This window comes from Anabas testudineus, chromosome 2 (assembly GCF_900324465.2).
Source record: "Anabas testudineus chromosome 2, fAnaTes1.2, whole genome shotgun sequence".
NCBI classification, from domain to species: Eukaryota; Metazoa; Chordata; class Actinopteri; order Anabantiformes; family Anabantidae; genus Anabas; species Anabas testudineus.
Window position 1 is genome coordinate 6,435,997 of NC_046611.1, and position 19,063 is coordinate 6,455,059.

Below are 19,063 nucleotides of genomic sequence, written 5' to 3' on the forward strand. Positions count from 1 at the left end.
TACATCAATGCTGACGAAGCCTGTCAGCTTTTTTCTCGGACATAGTGCAGAAAACTTTTCAGTTGATAGATCCAAACCATTACATATAGGTGCTCTCAGTGCATGCCGTTTACAGGAAATGTCAGCAATGCCATGCTAATGACATTAAGGCTTTGCAGGCCATGGCTAATTTAGGATGACGGCAGTTTGGTACGACGAGCTGAATAAATCTCCCACTGAGGCTCCGTACTCTGGGTCATGGCACGTGTCCCGTAAGCCACTGTTCACTAATGCAGCAAACTTGGTACCAGATACGTGACCATTGTTACTGATCCACTTTGCTCCTGTTTTCTTTTTGCTTTCTAAATTAAATTCCTTTAGATGTGAGGGTAGAGCGAAGAAACATGCTCCTGGAGGTTCAAACAGATCCTCAGTAGGAAGTCCAGCTCTAGTTTTTAATAATAACTAGCTTTAAGATTAGCTTTGCATTTCTCTTCCTTCTCGCCTTCCTTAGACGTACAGGAGCAGATCAACTTTAAGCTGCAACAGTATGATGTTTGGATTTGTTTCAAATGTAAAATGAGGCTAACTGCACATTTACAGTGTGAGGATAGAGATGTAGTGTGCAGCAGTGGTGGTTTAGTGAATACGTTCGGATAAATGTCTGAGGATACGTGTGGCAATGCCAGAGGAAGCACTTTGCAATACACTTATTTAGTAACAAATTCTTTTTTATTACAACATTTCACGGTTTTCCATTTCTGGTAATGGTTTGTGGCAGAGTAACATGACTGCTGGGACTTTACAAAACTCCAAAGAATCTTGATCTACAGTTAAAAGCAAACACATGGATTCAATTGCCGGTGTTATTTTGTTTTCCTTTTCCCCATTTAAGTCAATTCAAAGACAGATTGTAACTTAAAAGCCATCCCGAATCACTCGAACAAAAGGGCCAAAGTATGTTAAAATTGAACCGTAAATAAGGTTCATTTGAGCATCTCCCAGATCAAGATGGAATCTGTTACACTTTTTTTATAAAGTAAAGAAAAAACACTGTGACAGACGACAGTATCAATTTTTGGGGCATTTACATTTTGGCCAGCGTACAAACAAATTTGTGCATTTCTGAAAATTAGAAGACAAAAAAACAAAACAAACACAAGCCTGACGCCTCAGCTTTGGCGCAAAAGCAGCCACACAGGAAGTTGGGTGTTGGTGGTTTTGGTGAAACAATAATGAGCTTCCTGGGACGCATGCCACGCCCCGTCCCTCAGGCCTCTCTGTTGCACATCGATGCTGATAGATAAGGTGGTGCTGAAGAATAGATGTGCACCTTTAGGACCGTCTTCCGCAGTTCCCCGACTCCCCATCTGATAAATCTTCCTCATCTCCCTGACAGAAAGACGAGCGTGAAGGTGGTTCCCGTCGAGGGGACGGGCATGACTGCCCTGACGAAGGTTTCATCCGTCCACAGGCTGTGCAGCTTGGTTACTAATGTTTCATAATTTCGGTTACAAAGTTATACAGCTAAAAGAAGTGACTGAAAACAAGGCAATGCAAGAGGAGGGGGGTGTACAGTGCATGACGGGAGGGAAGGGCTTTAAGAAGTCGCTGCCGCCTTCTCCTGTTCAATGGCTGCACAGGGAAAGAGAGGAAAGCAGATATGAGGTTCACACAAAAACTGAAATCCCACTTCATTATTTCCTATGTACCTGATAACTAGCAGCACTGAAATGGTTAAGATGTGATGTAATGTCCAACGCATTACATCACATACATTACTGCACACAGGCAGGCTGCAGGAATTTGTCACTTACTCGCTTTGTCGGGCAGGGGATTCTTCTCATGCGTCTCTGTCTTCTTCAGCTTTGACTTGTCAAAGGAGGTCACCTCTGAAATGTCGGGCTTGTCACACATGGTTGCAGATAGTCTGGAAGAACATAGAGAAGCAGGCAGTTTAACAGGGAGCAGATAACTATCTCCAGTCTACGGATCAGTGCTTCACAGAAGTGTTAATGTGCAAACTACATGTGTTTGTCATCTGCCTACTAACAAGCAGCCAGGGAGCTGATTAAATAAAGGAAACATCCTCTGTTTATTCATGAGGTTGTTATAAAGTTGATGACGTTGATAAAAAAAAAGCCAAACCAGCCGAGCATGTGGCCTTCTCTGATTTTCTATCAGTCGTAGGGCGTTGCCTAAATCTCAGTGGCTAAAAATCATTTGTTCAGTTTAACTACATGCGCAACCGCACACTGCTTTTCTGCGTCCGCCTTCTTTTGTTCGCTTGCGGCTCTGCCCAGCGTGATTTGACTGCCATCCATCCCGTTATCCAACACACAGCCAGGGATGTGGCACATAGCGGAGAGGCTGCTCCAGACAATGAAGCCAGTCCAAGGCGTCCAAACTGGACATTTATATAACAAAAGGAGCTGCCACGCTGGGCAGACGGAGAAAAATGAAATAAATAGTAAAAAGAAAAGAGAAGACTGCATGTCTGTGTTCAAATATTATACAAAAGTTAGAATAGACGAGTAAAAATGTAATATTCTTAACGTTCTGCATTTATTTATGAGTGGCCACTCGGGGACTTTCCACATGGAAGCTGTGCAACATCCGCAAATTCACTTGTCACGTACTTGTCCCCTTGGGGCGCAATCTGAAGGAACCACCGCCCAGATTGGCATTTTGCTCATTCACGGTGGTCGTAAAATCCAAAACTCAACCTAACAATTTCAAAATCTACTCAGATACAGCCAGCACGCGTGCTCATGAGCAAATAATGCGCCGTGAAGGCGTCATTTTAAAAACAGAACCAGACGCATGCAGCTCGACCACAAACGGCAACAAAGAAAAAGGGCTGATTCTGTCATTTAGACAAAAATATAACCCATGCTTCTGCTGCTGTCACATCACAGCCTATTCTGAGCCTTTAGAACACAAAAACAACACGCATTCACCAAATAAACCACATTATCTTATCTTTTATCGTTGGTTTTGTAGTTGGCACATCTTATCCATGCGCACTCATCACATTTGTAACATTAACCTGATAGTCTATCTCTCTTTAACTGGTCACACTGACGCACAAAGAAGTGAAATCATTTGTTCAATGTGTCTTACCGGAGAGTTGGCTGATGGCTGGAAGGTCTCTGGTCAGTGTGTTGCAGCAGTTGTGGCGCGTCTTTGCGCAAGCATTAGATATAGCCAGAAATATGCTAATGACATCTGACATCATCACTTCTCATCCTCCGTATCCCCCCTGCTGGAGGGATACAAAAGCTCCATTCTAATAGTGAAACCAAATAATTAAAACCCTCAAAGATGTCTGATGTTGTCATCTTGTACGGAAAATAAATACAAATATCTGGTTTTATTTCGTCTTTGCTTTACTGTGATGGTGCCGCTTGTGCGCTCAGTCTCTTCTTTTATCAGTTTGCGTCACCATGGTCTAAATATACTTCAGTTCACTATTAATACAGACGTTTTACCTAAAATGTCCCAATAGTTGAAGTTGATTTGATCAAAAAATGACTGTACTGACTTAAAATGCACAGAATGTGTCCTTCCTCACTGTTCTGTCTGCAGCTGCTCGGGCTGCACATTAATGTAGACTGGGCTCCTCCTGGTGGCAGTTTCATGTTCCTCATGTCATGCATCACTCAGTTTACTTTTCCTTAGCTGCATGTTGTCATATTTTCATAGAGATTTCTTAAAGTACATCACACTTTTTAAACATTCACCATCAGATGTGCTGAGTTTTTAAGTAGTCAAAGAACAAATGTGGTGACGAAGTGAGCACAGAGAAATCTTCAAACTACATTTGATTTCACAATAACTTTAGCACATCTGCTTATGTACATTAAGAGTGTTAAGCCACATTCTGAGTATATTCATGAATGGGAACTGTCCCTTAAATGAGTAATAATAAAGTGTATATTATATATATAATATATTATAAGTTCTAATAAACTGAGGTTGTGAAGTTTACAAGTTGCTGGATATTTTGAGGGAGGATGGTATCAAGCAGCATTATGGGAAGTTTTGGGTGTTTTCCTCACCCTCTGCTGATTTAATTAAAATGTCAGTATCAGAATAAATCTCACTAGTATTTTACAAATGATGTTTACAAAATGCAATACCAAACAGCTGTATAGCCCCGTTAAATGCACACAGGACACCAGGAAGTCATTGTCAAAGCTTTATTGTCAAAGAAAAAGCTTGAAGAGTTACATGTTTCTAAAAAAGTTAAATCGTTCTTGTCCTCCAACTTTTCCATCTACTGGTAAATTGAAACCTACCTCATTCAAACAGAAAAGACCTATTCCAGGTGTGACAATTACATCAAAAGAAAAAAAAAAAAAAAAAACACTGAGCTGTGATAATTAGTCTTCATGACCTTGTGGAACCTAACCCCAACCCTTAGAACAATCAGAAGAACTGACTGATGTGCCAGCTTAATGGGAGAAAGGACACAGCATAAGATGTGACGGCACGCTGAATATGGCTCACTAGGAACTAAAAGTGAGTAAATATAATGTGTTCAGTCCTGGGATCCTAATCTTTTTGTGTCTGTGATCACGTCAACACAATCTGACTCGTGGTGCAGCTTTTAAACGACAATCTGAGGCCTGATGATAGCGTTAAGGGGTTTAACTGTAACTACATTATTTTAATTTGCTTACCAGCTGTTAAAGCAAACACTTTGCAGGGTGGGAGGGTCAGTTTCACATTTACCTACTTGATTTTATGTTTGAAGCCAAAATATTTCTAATCACACAAAACAGTGGAAGGCCTCATTTAAAGGGGGATGCAAATAAAACTCAGTGTTACATAATGGACCCTTTGGTTAAAGTGGAGACCGAACGTTGCAGGGTTCAAAGCTGAAACGGAAATAAGAGAAATAAAAAGTACTCATAAATACAAACTTGGTCTTCGGTGGAGGAGGTGATATTTCTCTGTCTCCTGGGTGAAAATGTCAAAGAAAACGTGTGGGTGTGACCTTTAAGCAGTCACTTATGGTCGGCCAAAAACCACAAGGCCTTTCTTTTCAGGCCTCTCTTGAAGATATGTGGCCAAAAGTGCCAGCCAAGTGGCCTGATGGAGGGGGTGGGGGGACAGAGAGAGGGCAGGGGGCTGCCCCTTCTCTTGGCTTTTACAAAGGTACGTGGCTGAAGAGGTAGGACACCGACTCGCCGTTGTGGGTTCTTCTTATCGCCTCTGCCAGGATCATGGAGATGTCGATGACCTGGAGGAAACGAGTGTGTTATTTCTGCACGTGGCATCTGTGGCAGATTTGCAATTTTAGGGCACATTAATAAAACCTGCACCAGATACACCTAAGATGAACTGCTGGCTAATTACAGTAAGTCATTTTGTCTTACTGAATATGTACCATACACCCATCACGACTCATCAATTTGAGAGACTAAAAGCGCACAATATGTTGATTAAAAACATTATATTTAAATCTCAAGTGTGCAGGAAGGTATAGTTAAAACTTTGTACCTGTATTTTTGGGCACGCCTTCATCTTCTCCTCCTGTGGGATGGTGTTGGTTACCACCACGGCCTCGAACGGGGCATTGTTGATGCGAGAGATGGCGGGACCGGAGAAAATGCCGTGTGTGAGGATGGCGTAGACTTTTATTGCCCCAGCATCAATTAGCCTGGAAGGTGAGGAGGAGACGCAGTTATTTCTACAGCAAGTGTCGTCTGAATGGATCAGTGGTGTTCAACATTAGAGTCAGACTGCACTTTAACGATACTGACTTGTCTGCGGCGTGACAGATGGTGCCGCAGGTGTCAGCCATGTCGTCCACCAGGATGGCTACGCGGTCTTTGACGTCTCCCACCAGAACCATGCGGTCCACTTCATTGGCCTTCTTCCTCTCTTTGTGGATGAGAGCAAAATCCACGTTCAGGCGGTCTGCGATGGACGTCACGCTGGACAGAGAACAGGAAGAACAGAGTGAGGGGCCGGGAGACGTTAGACGCTCATAATGAACCTTTAGCTGCTCGTCTGATTTTAGTAATTGTCAGGACATGACAGCGAATCAAGTTACTTCCAAATGGAGAGAAGGTCAAAAACTAAGCAGATTAATAGAAACGCCTGCACATCAGTAAGCGTCCGCTAATGCCTCTTAATGTGAACATGACTGTTGAGAGGCTCGCAATTGAATTAGATGCTTTAAATACGACTCACACGACACAATAATTGTCGACAGCACAACTGGAATTTCACCGTGTAGAAATTGATCGTATGCAGCTCAGATGTCACGGCGTCTTACCGTTTTGCTCCACCAGCATCTGGAGAAACAATGATGCAGTTTTTCCACTCAGGAATGTTTTCTCTTATCCACTGCAGAACAGCAGGCTCTGCGTACAGGTTGTCTACAGCAATGTCAAAAAAGCCCTTAAAAAAAAAAAAAAGGTAGACAAAGTTTGTGCATTATTTTAGGTTTAAACAAAAGTCAGCTCAGTAAATACAGGTAGGCAGCAAAACTGAAACTCAATTTAGTCAACTTAACAATATGAAAATGCTACTCCTTATTTTAAAAGCTAATCAGAACAAACACGAACGTAAAAACACGAACTGTGTCACAAAGTTTGTGTTTTATGTGGAACTATTCCTTTAAGCTAAAGAGAAGCCATTTAATAACCTACAACTTCAAAGGTCTTTACGGGTTTACAAAATCAGTACTGTAGGATGTAGGAGTGTAAGGGCCGTAACTCTTTGTGAACTGACCTGGATCTGTGAGGCGTGAAGGTCCATGGTGATGATGTGGTCGGCACCGGCCACGGACAACATGTTTGCCACCAGCTTGGCCGATATGGGCGCTCGACTCTGGGACAAGCATCAACACACAGTCGCTTGAAGTAAGTGAAGTGAATTAAGAAGAAAATAGTGAAACTTTCTTCAACGTTGGGAGTTTTTCACCCCTTCACTTAATGTTGGAGACTGTCAAAACCATTTTATGTGATTTTATTTCAGCTCTTCTACATTTTAAACACTTAATTCACTGAGGTCTGAGCTGAGCTTCTTCAAGAACATGCTGTCAGGACTTGTGACTCTCGGCTAAAGTTTACCTGTGACCTTTCCCATTATGCTCGGTCTTGCTAAAAAACTACGCGCTGCTGCTGCCTCGGGCTTGTTCGCTTAAGAAAAAGCAACAACGTGTAGCACGTCAGGCACTGGGCTTCGGGGCTTGTTGACAAAACATGCAGCTACGTGGAAATAACGGCTGAGCTGCGTTTGTGCGAGTGCTCAGAGAAAATGCAGAATGTGTAGACTGAAGACGCCTGTTACACCAGGATTCAGTTCACTCATATCGTCTTCTAATCACTGTAGCCTGAAGAAAACTTCTTAAGCAAAATGCTAATTTAATGTGAATGCGATTAATATGACAAAAGAACATTTTGAAAATCCACATTAAGATTCTGAACAACACTGTGACGAATGTCAACTAGGTCATTTCAATCACGGCCCCAAAACCTTCAGTGTTGTGAAATGTGAACTGGACTCAACATTGGCATCGTACTGAGGGGAGAATTCCTTCAATCAGCACGTTTGACAAAGAAAAATCTTTATCTGAAGTCAACAAGCGGATGAGGTCAGTGTTTGCAGAGCGTTTGACCCTCAAGTCACACGCATGAGAGTAAAATGAGAGATTATTGGATACGTGGAGCTTACTGTGCACACAGGTAGAGCGGGAGCAAGTAAGGAAGGACGAGCAGGATGATTGACTGGAAAATTATCTCTCCAAGAGCAAACTGCTTTAAAACCACAGTTTTCGTGTTGCTTCAGATAGACAAAATTTGCTGTTGCAGGCACTTTAGCAACTCAAGATAATAGTTTACAAGACAAGCAGACTGCATGAACCCGTTTCTCAGCCTGCTGGAGCAAGTGTCAACTGAGAATTTCTTTTTACAGCTCAAACTGCATTAACTTTACTGATGTGAGGTTTTCACATTAATACATAACAGAGGAACGAGTTAACGTGTCAGCCTGCAGAGCCAAAGGCAAAAAATAACATTCATTCATTCTAAGGTAAAACTGGAGCAACTTCATTTGTTACAGTTGTGATTTCTTGGAAGTTCACATCAGAACAAAAAGCAGTAAAACAAATATTAGCAAAGATTTGACCTTCTGTATTTAGCATTTATAAACATTAAATTATAAATAATGTATTAAAGTACAAAAGAGGACATGTTAAGTGTTAATGACCACACAGCTACTTCTCCTGTAACTTATACACCTTTTCCTCAAAAGACAAAAGACGTTCCATATTGCTAGTTATTCATTACCCACAGTGGAGGGAGGTGTCTGAAGCATGTTACAGCTGCTTTACAAAGATAATGTAGAAAACAACATGCCAGAGATTACAGTCAGCTGTATGTATGTGCGTCTACCTTGTCCTTCTTGTCCTGCCGGGCGTACGGGAAGCAGGGGATGACGGCGGTGACGCGGGATGACGAGGCGATCTTGCAGGCATTGATCATGATCAGCAGCTCCATGAGGTTGTCGTTAATTTCGCCGCAGCCGCTCTGCACGATGTACACGTCCTCGCCTCGGACGCTTTCCCCGATTTCCACACTGTTTAAAACACAAACAGGGAACGCAACATATTTTATTACAGAAACATTTTAAATGCAGGATTAGGCTCGCGGCTGTCGACAGTTTGAGTGAGATGAGCTTTAACACCCGTTTTCACCGAATCAGCCAAGACTGGGACAAATGTGTGCAGTTATGTACAGAAACGCGTTCACACAGCTGGAGATGCCGAAGCAAGAAGCGTGTGTGTGTGTGTGTGTGTGAGAGAAACACTCCTCTGTGGGAGATGACCAGGATCCCACGGTCTCACATACAGACATGTACAGTTGTAAAAGGTGGGAGTGACAATTCTCCAGGATAATGTGAGCTGTGTCAGCTGAAACTCTGTAAAAGTTGGGTGATGCTACAGGACAATACACGAAAACACAGAAGCCACAACAGAATGGCTTCATAAAAACAAGTCAGTGAGATGCTATGGAACGACTTGAAGAGAGCCACACACATGAGATGTCCACAGAATATGACAGAGCTAAAGCGGTTCTGCAAGAAGAATTGGCTAAGATCCCTCCTGACTCCCTCCAATGTGCAGTTCTGATCCCCAGCTACAGGAAGCGCTATGCACTATAAGGTTTTTATGGTTGTTGTTAATGAAGTCGTGAAAATGTTTTTGTGTTATTATTTTAGGCACATTATATTTGTTAATACTCTTGACTTAGATGAAGAACAGATCACATTTTATGACAAATTAATGCAGAAAACCATGAAATTACAAAAGGTTCATATACTTTTTCTTGCTACTGTATGGGACTTATGACTCATATATGACACTTTGAGTAGAAAAACAATAAAATGTGAAAACTATTATATTCAGACATTCGGGATGGATCACCACAACCACACAGTGAAATATTTCCTCCTACAGATGATAAAATTAAACAGTTGGTTGAAATGGCACCAGGAGAAATGACCTTTTCCACACTTAGGAAACCAAAGGGAAGCGGCCTTTCTGTCTTTTAAATCATCTTAAATTACTAAAGTAATTATGTTCTGACACCAAGAAAACCACTGTTAAACTCTTTGACACTTCTTCTTATGCAACACAAAAAGCATTCCTGACATTTCATTCTCAGTAATCCACTCCATTTGCCCTGGTCCTTGACCTCTGCAAGTCACCTGCCAAAACTTGTTTTGGAGCTGTGAGAAGAGCTACTATGAGTGCATCATTCTCATATCCGTGTTAGTTTTTGAGGATGAGAAAGTAATCTTTGTTTGGCACTTTGTGTCACCCAAACAGCTGCGTTCCCTAGAGAGAAACCTTGACACTGATAATCAGAGTTTTCCCTGGATTTTCTGAGCTGTGGGTGAAAACAACACCAGCAGAAAGGGTTTTAGAAATGGATAAAGCAGTCAATGAGACAGCTTTACAAATATCAAAGTGATGCAATAAGGCAAAGGAAAGATTACAAAACAACTTGTGCACTTTTGGTGGATGCTGCTTTTATCCAGAGTGCATCACAGTACCTTGAATGCATCAGCGAGTGACCCCCAGCAGGAATAAAATCCAACTTTGACGATACTGATGCTCACAGAGCCACAGGATCACAACACACATTAATGCAGAGCACAGTTTCCCTTTAGTGCAGTGATGAGATGGGCAGCATGAGGCCAGTGGGCCATCCTGCAGGGGGTTCACCACATGACCTCAGTTAACCCTGCAGGGCCAGAGGATGTTAAACTAATACTTCTCCACAAACAATTAGCAACTTTGGGAAAGATCACAAATGAAATGCATGTGATTTAACCACTGGAGACTGAAACAGGCAGTAATGACAGCTACCTATTCCTATTTACCAGCAGGCTGCTCCAAACTATCATTTCACCAGCTAACTATCTACATGAACGCATTATCGTCTGTAACTCCCCAGCTAACGTAAATTCATGTAAAATTCCTGATAATAACACTGAGATATTTTCAGCTAAAATGACTATATCAAAGAAAACACTGTTTACCCATGTGTATCGACGCTTGTAGCAATAATGTGATGGTATTATCAGGGAAAGCAGCTAGCTAATGTCAGTTATCGTTAGCTAGTCAACCGCACTAAGGTGTAACGTTAAATTCTGTGTACCTGTAATAATTAGTTCCCAGTTCTGGACAAGCTGCTGCTTAAACCTCTAAACGGGGCCATGAAACAAACAGCGACCCCTTCTCATGTATGTGTAAAAATCGTTATTCCACTTGGTTTATGCTTTGACAACCGATTTGAGGTTAGACTTTGCAAACCTGGTACAAAATTTGGCTCGGCAGTAAAACACCGCTGACACGGGAAACAGTCTTAAAGTTAGCATAGCTAGCATAATGCGCAACGGCTAAAATATAAAACGGTGCGTAATTCCTCCCGTTTCTGCGGCTCATTTCTTTACTAACTTGAATATACAAAGCGGACATATGCACAAAACTCCACAAGAATAATCATCCATCCCCGGGGCCTGGTGTATTTACATGCGGCTAGCTAGTCACGTGTGCCCCGCTCACCGCTACCCAATAAGTTGAGTACTGCTAGCTTGAAGCTAACATGCTCCCACATGGGACACCGAGGCTGGAGCAGCATGAGCGGACACCCGCTCCGCGTCTCATGCTACAGGTGTCAAATCATCGGAACACGTCGTGTGTGAAAGCAAAAAGTCCCACGGTACTTGCCATGTCTCCTGGTTGCTGAATTTCTTCGTTATCACCTTCCCCAGCTCCAGCCCCAGACGATCGGCCACTTTCTGGGACAGGTCGTGGTGCGAGCTCCCGCTAAAAAGCACGATGTTAGGCATGGCCGCCGCGCTCTGCTCCAGAAAAAAACACGAATTTTAAAAACAAGATGGAAGAGATGAGACGGGTCGCCCCACGGAAGGGTTGTGAAAACGGGGGAAATGAGCTCGCTAGTGCTGCAGCCTCGGCATTGCACTGGTGCTGCGCTGGGGACAATCGGCGGAGAGGAAATATCGGGTCAGTGTTTGGATGGTAAAAGGGAAGTGCCCTCCCCTCATTGGACAGGGTAGTAGTGCACTGACACATGTACACTCAGTCCTCTGCTGTTTTGTTTACCAAGCTCTCCAAGGCCTCATCTTCCATTAACGCACACTATTACTCTCTTACATCCCTCCTTACATGTCATTATGTTCCACTAGGCTGCTATTTTATCTGGTTTTACCCGATAATACTGTATTTTTAAAGTCCTATTGTGCATTTTAAGCAGCTGTAACCTTGCTTTGAATAGTTTCTTACTGTTGTGATGCCATAGAAATGTAAGCACTTTGGGTGTAGGCTTGTTAAATGTAATTATTTATTGAATATTCTTATTTATTAGTCATTTTATAACCAGTAGTCATCATGAGGGAATCAGAGATACTATATATGCATTTTTTCTTATTTCACTAGTTAATAATTTTCATATTGTCGTGATCTTTTATTCATGAAACTGCACACAATGCCCCCATTATCTTTTCTTTCCTTGTAAATATACTCTCATGCACTATTGATTTTTTTTTTTTTTTTTTTTTTTTTTTTGCTGTATTGTTATGATTCTGTTAATAAAATAAAGATTTGAGTCATTTTTAAAATCACATTTTGCTGATTTTTATGTCTTGGACCATCTGTCAGAGCTGCGTGGGTTTTTGGAAACAATAACAGGATCAAATCGTTTTCATTTTGAGGAGCAGATGCACACTTGTGATATTGAGTCTTGTAATTAAATTTACCACTAAGAGAAGAGTCAGCTGACTCGTCACGCCCCCTGTGTCTCAAACTCAAGACCTGCTGTCTTCACACTTTCTGCCATCACTGCTGTCATGTGCTGAGCTGCTAATTTGCTGTTTTTTAGATGCAGCACAGGAACGGGAAAAATCTAAGTGTTATGGAGACTGGAAATACTGTTTCTCAGCTGTTTGGCCTTTTGCAAACTAGATTACGATTAAGGAATTGCACTGCAACCAGCTGAACTGATTATTTACACTTTGATTGCGCTACAACGGACTTTGAATAATCATTTCACGGAGGTGATAAAAGCAGGAAAACTTTACACAAAAGAAAAGCTGTTAGGAATTAAGATCAGATACTACACATCTAATCTCTTGCTGAGTGATGCGAGTATCCGCGTTCAATATGAGTCTATGTGATGAATTGATTTTGTCCTGACTGTTCAGCTTTTGAACTGTCCATCAGCTACTTTCATGCAACAAAGAATAAAACAAAAGAGGAAAAAAAAACACAGTTACTTGTATTTTTCAGAAATATATTTTATAGATGATGTCAGAGATGAAATGTCCAAAGCGTAGGTCCCAAAGAAAGATAACATTTTTCATCAAGAGAGACAAACAACAAACAAAAAATAGCTTTTTTATCCATTTACATGTAAACCAAGAATTGCTCTTGAGCCACAGTGGTTATATATATAGAACTGGCCGAGGTGGGTGTGACAATCAAACAACGATGCCCCTTTTTCCCCAAACCCTTTCTCAACCGATATCCATCATTTCTCTACCTTTGTAGTGCCGGTTTAAAAATCTTTGAAAGATGAACATTCTTTGGGAGAGTCTTTTTAAGGTGAGAATGTAGCAGAGTTTTGGCAGAGCACGTTTCTCTTAAACACAGTCCATACATGTTGTAAGTGCTGAATCTTGTTAAAATCACTTATTGGAAACAATATTCAATAAGAACAATATCAAATGTTTCTCAGTTGAGTGATTTGGACAAAGTCTTTTGAATTGTTTGCACACCAGAGAGGAAGAAAACCGTCCTGCCTGGTGCTCTTGGGGAGGTTTTGTTTTTTAAGTCCTCCAGTGTTCTTCTTCTATTGTGCAAATACATTTCTGTTACATAGACAAGCAGGCATGCTGACTCACAAACCATGCAAAGAGTTAAAGTTGGCGCGAGCAGACAGCGAAAAAGAAAGAGCAGTATTAAAGTTTCTACAAAAAACCTCAAATTCATCTTAAAAAAAAATGTTAAGCCAAATAAAAAGAGTAACAAGGTGGAATGTTTGTTAGACATGAAAAAATATCAACTTAATCTCAAAGTTTAAAACTTTATAAAATGATATTAACTTAAAACAAACATGATAGTCGTCGTTAATCGGGTGATGGACAGAGCAGTCAACAGATGGGGGCTGGTGTGGGTGTAATATTATCTACTAGTTGTGTCAGATCAGTGGATTTGCCGCAGGAGAAGGGAAGAAGGAGACACTGATGTTGTGGGCAGTCAAACACGATAGTGCAACACATGCTCAGAAAGAGATTATTAAACTCATCAGTTGATGTTTTTCATCCAAAACTGGCTCAAACTCCACTTTCCTCACATCTGTGTCTCCGTCTTCTCTTTTCCAGCCAAGGAAAACTAGTTACGTAAAACAGCCTCTTAACCTTTTTTTTTTTTTGGAAGCATGATGTCATTACAGTTGAAAGGTTAAGTGCATATTACCCATGCACAGGAGGAAAATATGTCAATTAGGCAATAAAGTGATCAAATGTTAGGTGTTAAAAAGTCAATTGCAGTGCTGCGTAGCGATTCACTTGAGGGCGACTTGAAAACAGTGCAGTCGATGACGAGTTAAATACGCTGCGTCCTTTTTTTTATGTTCATGGAGTAATATCATACACCATACTGTTTTTCGCTCACAATATCATAGCTGTCATTAGTTAGAGTACATTTATAAATTTTCCATTTACAAATCTTCTATAAACAGTACGTTATAAATACAGAGTTGATGAAAATGCAGAAAGGCTTAGAGAGCCGTATAAAGAAAGAAAGAAAGAAAGAGTTGCTCCTCATTTCTGATAAATACAAAAAAGAAAGAAAGTCTTGAACAAGAAGTGACGATAGTACTAAGTATGTGAATGGCAGCCCTATAACTATCCAGAAAATGGATAAAAACACAAAACAAAATCTATGGATGAAAAAAGTTAGAAAAATAACTGTATACAATAAAAAATTAAAAGTGGACACGCTTACCAAACACATTTCTGATATTGTAAATTGACAACTTGATGTGGAAAATCATACATGTAGATACAAACAGGCAATACTCGATTACTGCCTCTCAAAATATATTCAATTCAATATACATGACTAATGTTTAGCTCACACTAGTAACCAAGGTAGTTGCCAACCGGCAAAGCATGGGAGGTCGGTCAGCACACATAAAGAACTGCTCACTGGATGTGTGAGCGAGTAAATTAGTAAACGGTGTGTACTGGGAGCCTTATCTGAAAGGACCAATACGAGAAGTGTTTGTCGACTTGCCAGCTAAGTGCAGTGAAAGTAGTACTGTAAATGCAAACTCATGCTTTGGCTTTTCTTGCTTGGCTTTCTCTTTTGGATAACATTCAAAAATCTTGCACAAATGCCTGGTCTCTGCTTAATCGCATGCTTTACGCTGTATGTGGTTTTCAAAGCGATGACTTCGGTTAAAGGGAGGCTACATAAAAGGCTAAACCTTGTTGACAGGTTTCTATCTAATTTCCTTGTTTGAAGGTCTCCATGTTTGCACCTTTTCTACTGAAGCTGGCAACTACCTTTACAAAGCCTTTTCTTTTTTACACAAAAATAGATCCATCCAAAAGTAAAGTAACTCTTCAAGAGAGGCTGTGAGAGACATAAAGGCTGTCATCATCACGATCCAAGTAAACATGCTGAAAGATTGTTTGCTTTATTTTTGTCGTTCTCGTCCCCGGAAGGACTCGAAACTCTCCGCTTCCTTCCCTCGTCGATTTCTCGGCGAGAAGAATCTTTTAACTTAAGGCAATCTTTTCCTGAACAATCCTGAAATCCGGCGGACCCTCACCAAGGCACTCCTCTCACTCGTCAACCTTCAACGACAGGCTGGTCCAGCGAGGTCACAGTCTCACCATCAAATCTTTGTAAAAGCCTAACTTCGGCCACAGTGAACGCATCTTGTAAAATATTATCTCAGTTGCTGCGACGCCCTTGTTTTGAAGGGAAAAATAGTTGAGAAAAGAGAAAAGAAAATCCCCAAGCTGTGTTTGACAGCTGAGGACGTCTGCTGTCCCTGGTGTCCATACGGTATGTGGTCAGAGGGCAGCTGTGTAAAGCACCGTTTTGTTTCTGCACAGAAGTGTTATCACACCTTTCTATGACGAGACCTGATCTCGCCCCAGCTCCAAATACACTCGTCCGCTTCCTTGGTCACTTGGTTAGCCGCTGTGGGCTAACGTAGGGGTGCGAAGACTGACAGAAAAAATAAGTGTCTCTGAGCGAGTGCCGTCAAAGCAACGCTGTTATGTTTAATTTTTTTTCCAATTCAGTCCTCTGTCTCCTGATTGGCTCCCTACTCTGAGGCTGAGCCCACCCCCTCTCCCTCGTTTTGGCCGAGGGGCCGCCAATCAAGATGACTGACGTGGTGAGTGGGGTTAGGGGGACTAAATGAAGGGGTCAGTCGAGACTCTTCGCAGCTCAAAGAGATGTTCTCCGGAGAGGTCAGTGGTAACAGCGTGACACCCTCATGTTTCCCTCCGTTACAGTGGTTCCTCCTCTTCCATCGGTTCCTCCTCTGGCCTGATGGGAAAATACAAAAAACACATGAAACCTGCTTCCATATCTCCTCCAAACCACCTGTAAACATCTTGCCCTGCAGCTGTGCTGTACGTGACGTTCATGGACTTGGACCTCGACGCACCCTGCTGCTGTTTGCAGAGCAGGTAGAGTACAGTAAGTCGACATTTTAACTTTAACAGAAACTTGTCTAAATGTAAATGTAGGTACAAACTACATAAGAATTCTTTGTAATCACTGACCACTTGATTTCATGTAGACTAAAATCACAGGCCAACGTTTACTTGTTAATTCATTATTATTCCACATTATGTGGAATCATGTTGTAATGTGTGTTGCTGTGCTGCATGTTTTGATAGGTACCTGATAATGTAGTAAAAACATAGAGTATGTAGTCTGTTTTTCTTTACCTAGAGTAAAGATAGAGCATTGAAAGTAGGTGAAGGTGATTCTATTAAGGATCACGGGCTTAGTCTATAAATATATAGATCCAAATCCCATGATTTTCATGAAATTCTTCCAGTGGTGTTTTTGGGTCTGTTACCTTTGATCCATGGTGGTGGTGTTGGCCACGGACAGAGAGGCCATGGCACTAACAGCTTCAGCCTCCTCTGAGTCTGCGCGTTTGGCCTCCAGCAGGGAAAGTCCAAGTCGCGGTGAGTAGCGATGCACCGAGCGCCAGTACTTACCTGAGAGGATGGAAAAAGGAAAGAAACAGGAAAATGAATCAAGCATGATAGGATGATGTGTCCCCTGTGCGTGGGTTCAATAATTTAATTGTTTCTCAATTCTATGAGAATGAAAGAAGTTAAAAAGTTAAAAAGCACAGTTAACTGTTTATACAAAGCCCAAAGCAAAAAGAAAGTTTTTTTCTCACATAAACATTCAGTAGATTTGCACTTTGCAGATCTGTTATTTCTACTCACTCGAAACGCCAGTGTGTGTATATGCTGGTTTACTGAAAATGTACTGAATATGTTTTAGTGTGGTTTTATTGAGGATCGACTCACTGTGAGTCTCCAAAACTTTCTCCAGAGAGCGGACAGCGTTGGGGTTGGGCCTCTGCTCGAGGACGGCCTTTGGCAGCGGCTCCAGCTGCACGGAACAAAAACACACGCAGAAAATGTAAACATAAGCTGAATTTTAATTCTTTCCACAAGGGGTCGACCTGGAAATAGCACAAAATGGAACATCGCTTCATGTTGTCTTTCTGGTTTGAGCTGTTTCTCAGACCACTTTACCATGAGAAAAAGAAGTCCAGCGTACTATGTAAAACCTCTATTAATTCCACATATAGTAAGATTAAATCTCACATCTGGAAGAAGGAGACCAGATTACAGCTGTCATCTTTGTTCTCATTATAATTTACATTTTTTACTTTTTTAATTTTAATTTTTTTTACACAAAATAATAACAAGATATATAAAGTAGAGTTTAGTGTGAACAACCTGCTCTGGGTTGTCTCATTCCTTTTGTTTCCACACTGACTCTTTGATTAGGATTCAGATCTTGTGCGTTGACAATGTGACCTCCTTACCTCCTGGCCTAGCAGGGCAGCCACGCAGGCCTCAGAAGCATCACAGATGGCAGTGAGGTCGTGTCCCCCCTCCAGAGCCAGGACCACCCGGCCTCCAGCGAGGGTCATCAGCTGCCTGGTCAGATAGCCAAAACCTGGAGAAGGGTTACAGAAAAGAGGTAGAAACACTGTATGTAAATGAACTGGTCATATGTAATACGATGATAATAATGTAATTTACTTTTATCCATCTCCAACTCGGGTGCCTGTATTTGATCTGTGTGGTCAACTGCTGGAGTGCGAGATAAACACACCTCAGATAATCTCATACTTACATTTGGACGTCAGAGTGTAGCCTCCTAGTGGTGGAGGGTGTCCCTCGACAGCGTCGAAGCCAGAGGAGACGAGCACGATGTCCGGGGCAAATTCGTTGGCTATGGGCATCACCACTGACCTGAGAGTGTGAGGGTGGAGTACAAAGATTATACAACACAACTGCTGACAGAAGATACGTACAGTTTTACTATAATATCACTTTCAGTTTTACAGCCTTATAAGCATTTCCCCTTAAGTGGGATTCATTGGCTGTGTCTACATTATAGCACATTTTTTATTATAGATATTTGCATATTCAGATATTAGGGTTTTTTTTATTTATTATTAGTGTATTAGACAAACTTTACCTCATGTTACAAAAGAAAAACACCCTTTCTTATTTTATTACAGTTGATGTTTGGCAATAAATGTCCTTCAGAAGTAGAATGACTGACTAACTGTACTTGTAGAAGTAGGACAAAGACAAACTGGTTTGTCAGTGTGTGATTGGTGTGTAGGAGTGTATCTGGTACCTGAAGGCAGCCAGGTACTCTGCATCTCCCATGGGGGGATCGAGTCCTCCAGTGAAGGCAACATTGACGTTGAACCCAACTCCAGGGCCGCTGCCCACCTGCAAAAAAGCATGTGATTATCTCATATGTTCAGGACGAACAAAATGACGATGTCTACTGGTCACTGTAGTGTGTATAGTTTTAAATACCAATGAAACGTATTATTTGGCATTGTGTCTGAATATTTTTTATCAAACCCGGCACCACTTTTTGTAAATGTGTGGTTTGTCATTTTTAAAGACAAACATGCATTTAATCTAGAATTTAGTAATAAAATAAAACATATAATTCATATATGTATGATTTCTAACACTGAAGGGAGAATTATTTACAGTATTTATCAAGCAAATGTAGCTTCTGCTTCTTGTATGAAAGAATTTTCACTTGATCTTTTGATTGTACAGCTTAAAAATTTGGATTTGGACAAGTTGTTTAAAGTCACCCTGGACTTTGGGAAACTCGGTGATTATTGAAAATAATCAGGGGGTAAATCCAAAGAAGTTACTGTCCTCAAATTGTCATCACTGTACATAACAATATTAGATTACACTAATATGTGTCATGTCATGT

At 41.3% G+C, this 19,063-nt stretch overlaps 3 protein-coding genes across 9 annotated transcripts in view; all 3 read right to left on the bottom strand.

Annotated features, from left to right (window-relative positions):
* Positions 1-692: 692 nt before the first annotated feature.
* On the bottom strand, positions 693-3,242 carry LOC113164733 (thymosin beta-12). The gene is made up of 3 exons (XM_026364173.1): positions 3,103-3,242; positions 1,797-1,909; positions 693-1,614 (listed from the first exon to the last, which is right to left on the bottom strand). Exons 2-3 carry the CDS (start codon positions 1,894-1,896, stop codon positions 1,580-1,582), a joined length of 135 nt encoding a protein of 44 aa, XP_026219958.1. The 5' UTR covers positions 1,897-1,909; positions 3,103-3,242; the 3' UTR covers positions 693-1,579.
* Positions 3,243-4,167: 925 nt separating this feature from the next.
* LOC113164314 (ribose-phosphate pyrophosphokinase 2) lies at positions 4,168-11,541 on the bottom strand. The gene is made up of 7 exons (XM_026363563.1): positions 11,234-11,541; positions 8,391-8,574; positions 6,727-6,825; positions 6,269-6,393; positions 5,751-5,924; positions 5,488-5,647; positions 4,168-5,227 (listed from the first exon to the last, which is right to left on the bottom strand). The coding sequence occupies exons 1-7, from the start codon at positions 11,353-11,355 to the stop codon at positions 5,135-5,137; spliced, it is 957 nt and encodes a 318-aa protein (XP_026219348.1). The 5' UTR covers positions 11,356-11,541; the 3' UTR covers positions 4,168-5,134.
* A 1,734-nt stretch (positions 11,542-13,275) lies between these two features.
* The window catches only part of LOC113163766 (histone deacetylase 4-like), a 53,348-nt gene continuing 47,560 nt past the window's right edge, over positions 13,276-19,063 (bottom strand). For all 7 annotated transcript variants that reach the window (XM_026362708.1, XM_026362706.1, XM_026362704.1 and 4 more), the window contains 6 exons: positions 18,455-18,552; positions 17,942-18,060; positions 17,628-17,761; positions 17,101-17,185; positions 16,635-16,779; positions 13,276-16,093 (listed from right to left, as the gene is read on the bottom strand). In XM_026362708.1, coding sequence (XP_026218493.1) covers positions 16,054-16,093; positions 16,635-16,779; positions 17,101-17,185; positions 17,628-17,761; positions 17,942-18,060; positions 18,455-18,552 — 621 coding nt within the window. In that variant the 3' untranslated portion in view covers positions 13,276-16,053. The remainder of the gene's footprint in view (positions 16,094-16,634; positions 16,780-17,100; positions 17,186-17,627; positions 17,762-17,941; positions 18,061-18,454; positions 18,553-19,063) is intronic.

What these genes read in the sequence shown, in the direction of transcription:
- LOC113164733 (XM_026364173.1), bottom strand. Translation starts at nt 1,896, where the DNA reads ATGTGTGACAAGCCCGACATTTCAGAGGTGACCTCCTTTGACAAGTCA. An exon ending in TCCCCTGCCCGACAAAGCGA is followed by an intron (nt 1,615 to 1,796) that starts GTAAGTGACAAA and finishes TTCCCTGTGCAG; the next exon opens with CCATTGAACAGGAGAAGGCG.
- LOC113164314 (XM_026363563.1), bottom strand. Translation starts at nt 11,355, where the DNA reads ATGCCTAACATCGTGCTTTTTAGCGGGAGCTCGCACCACGACCTGTCC. An exon ending in GGCAGGACAAGAAGGACAAG is followed by an intron (nt 6,826 to 8,390) that starts GTAGACGCACAT and finishes TGCTTGTCCCAG; the next exon opens with AGTCGAGCGCCCATATCGGC. An exon ending in GATGCTGGTGGAGCAAAACG is followed by an intron (nt 5,925 to 6,268) that starts GTAAGACGCCGT and finishes TTCTCTGTCCAG; the next exon opens with CGTGACGTCCATCGCAGACC.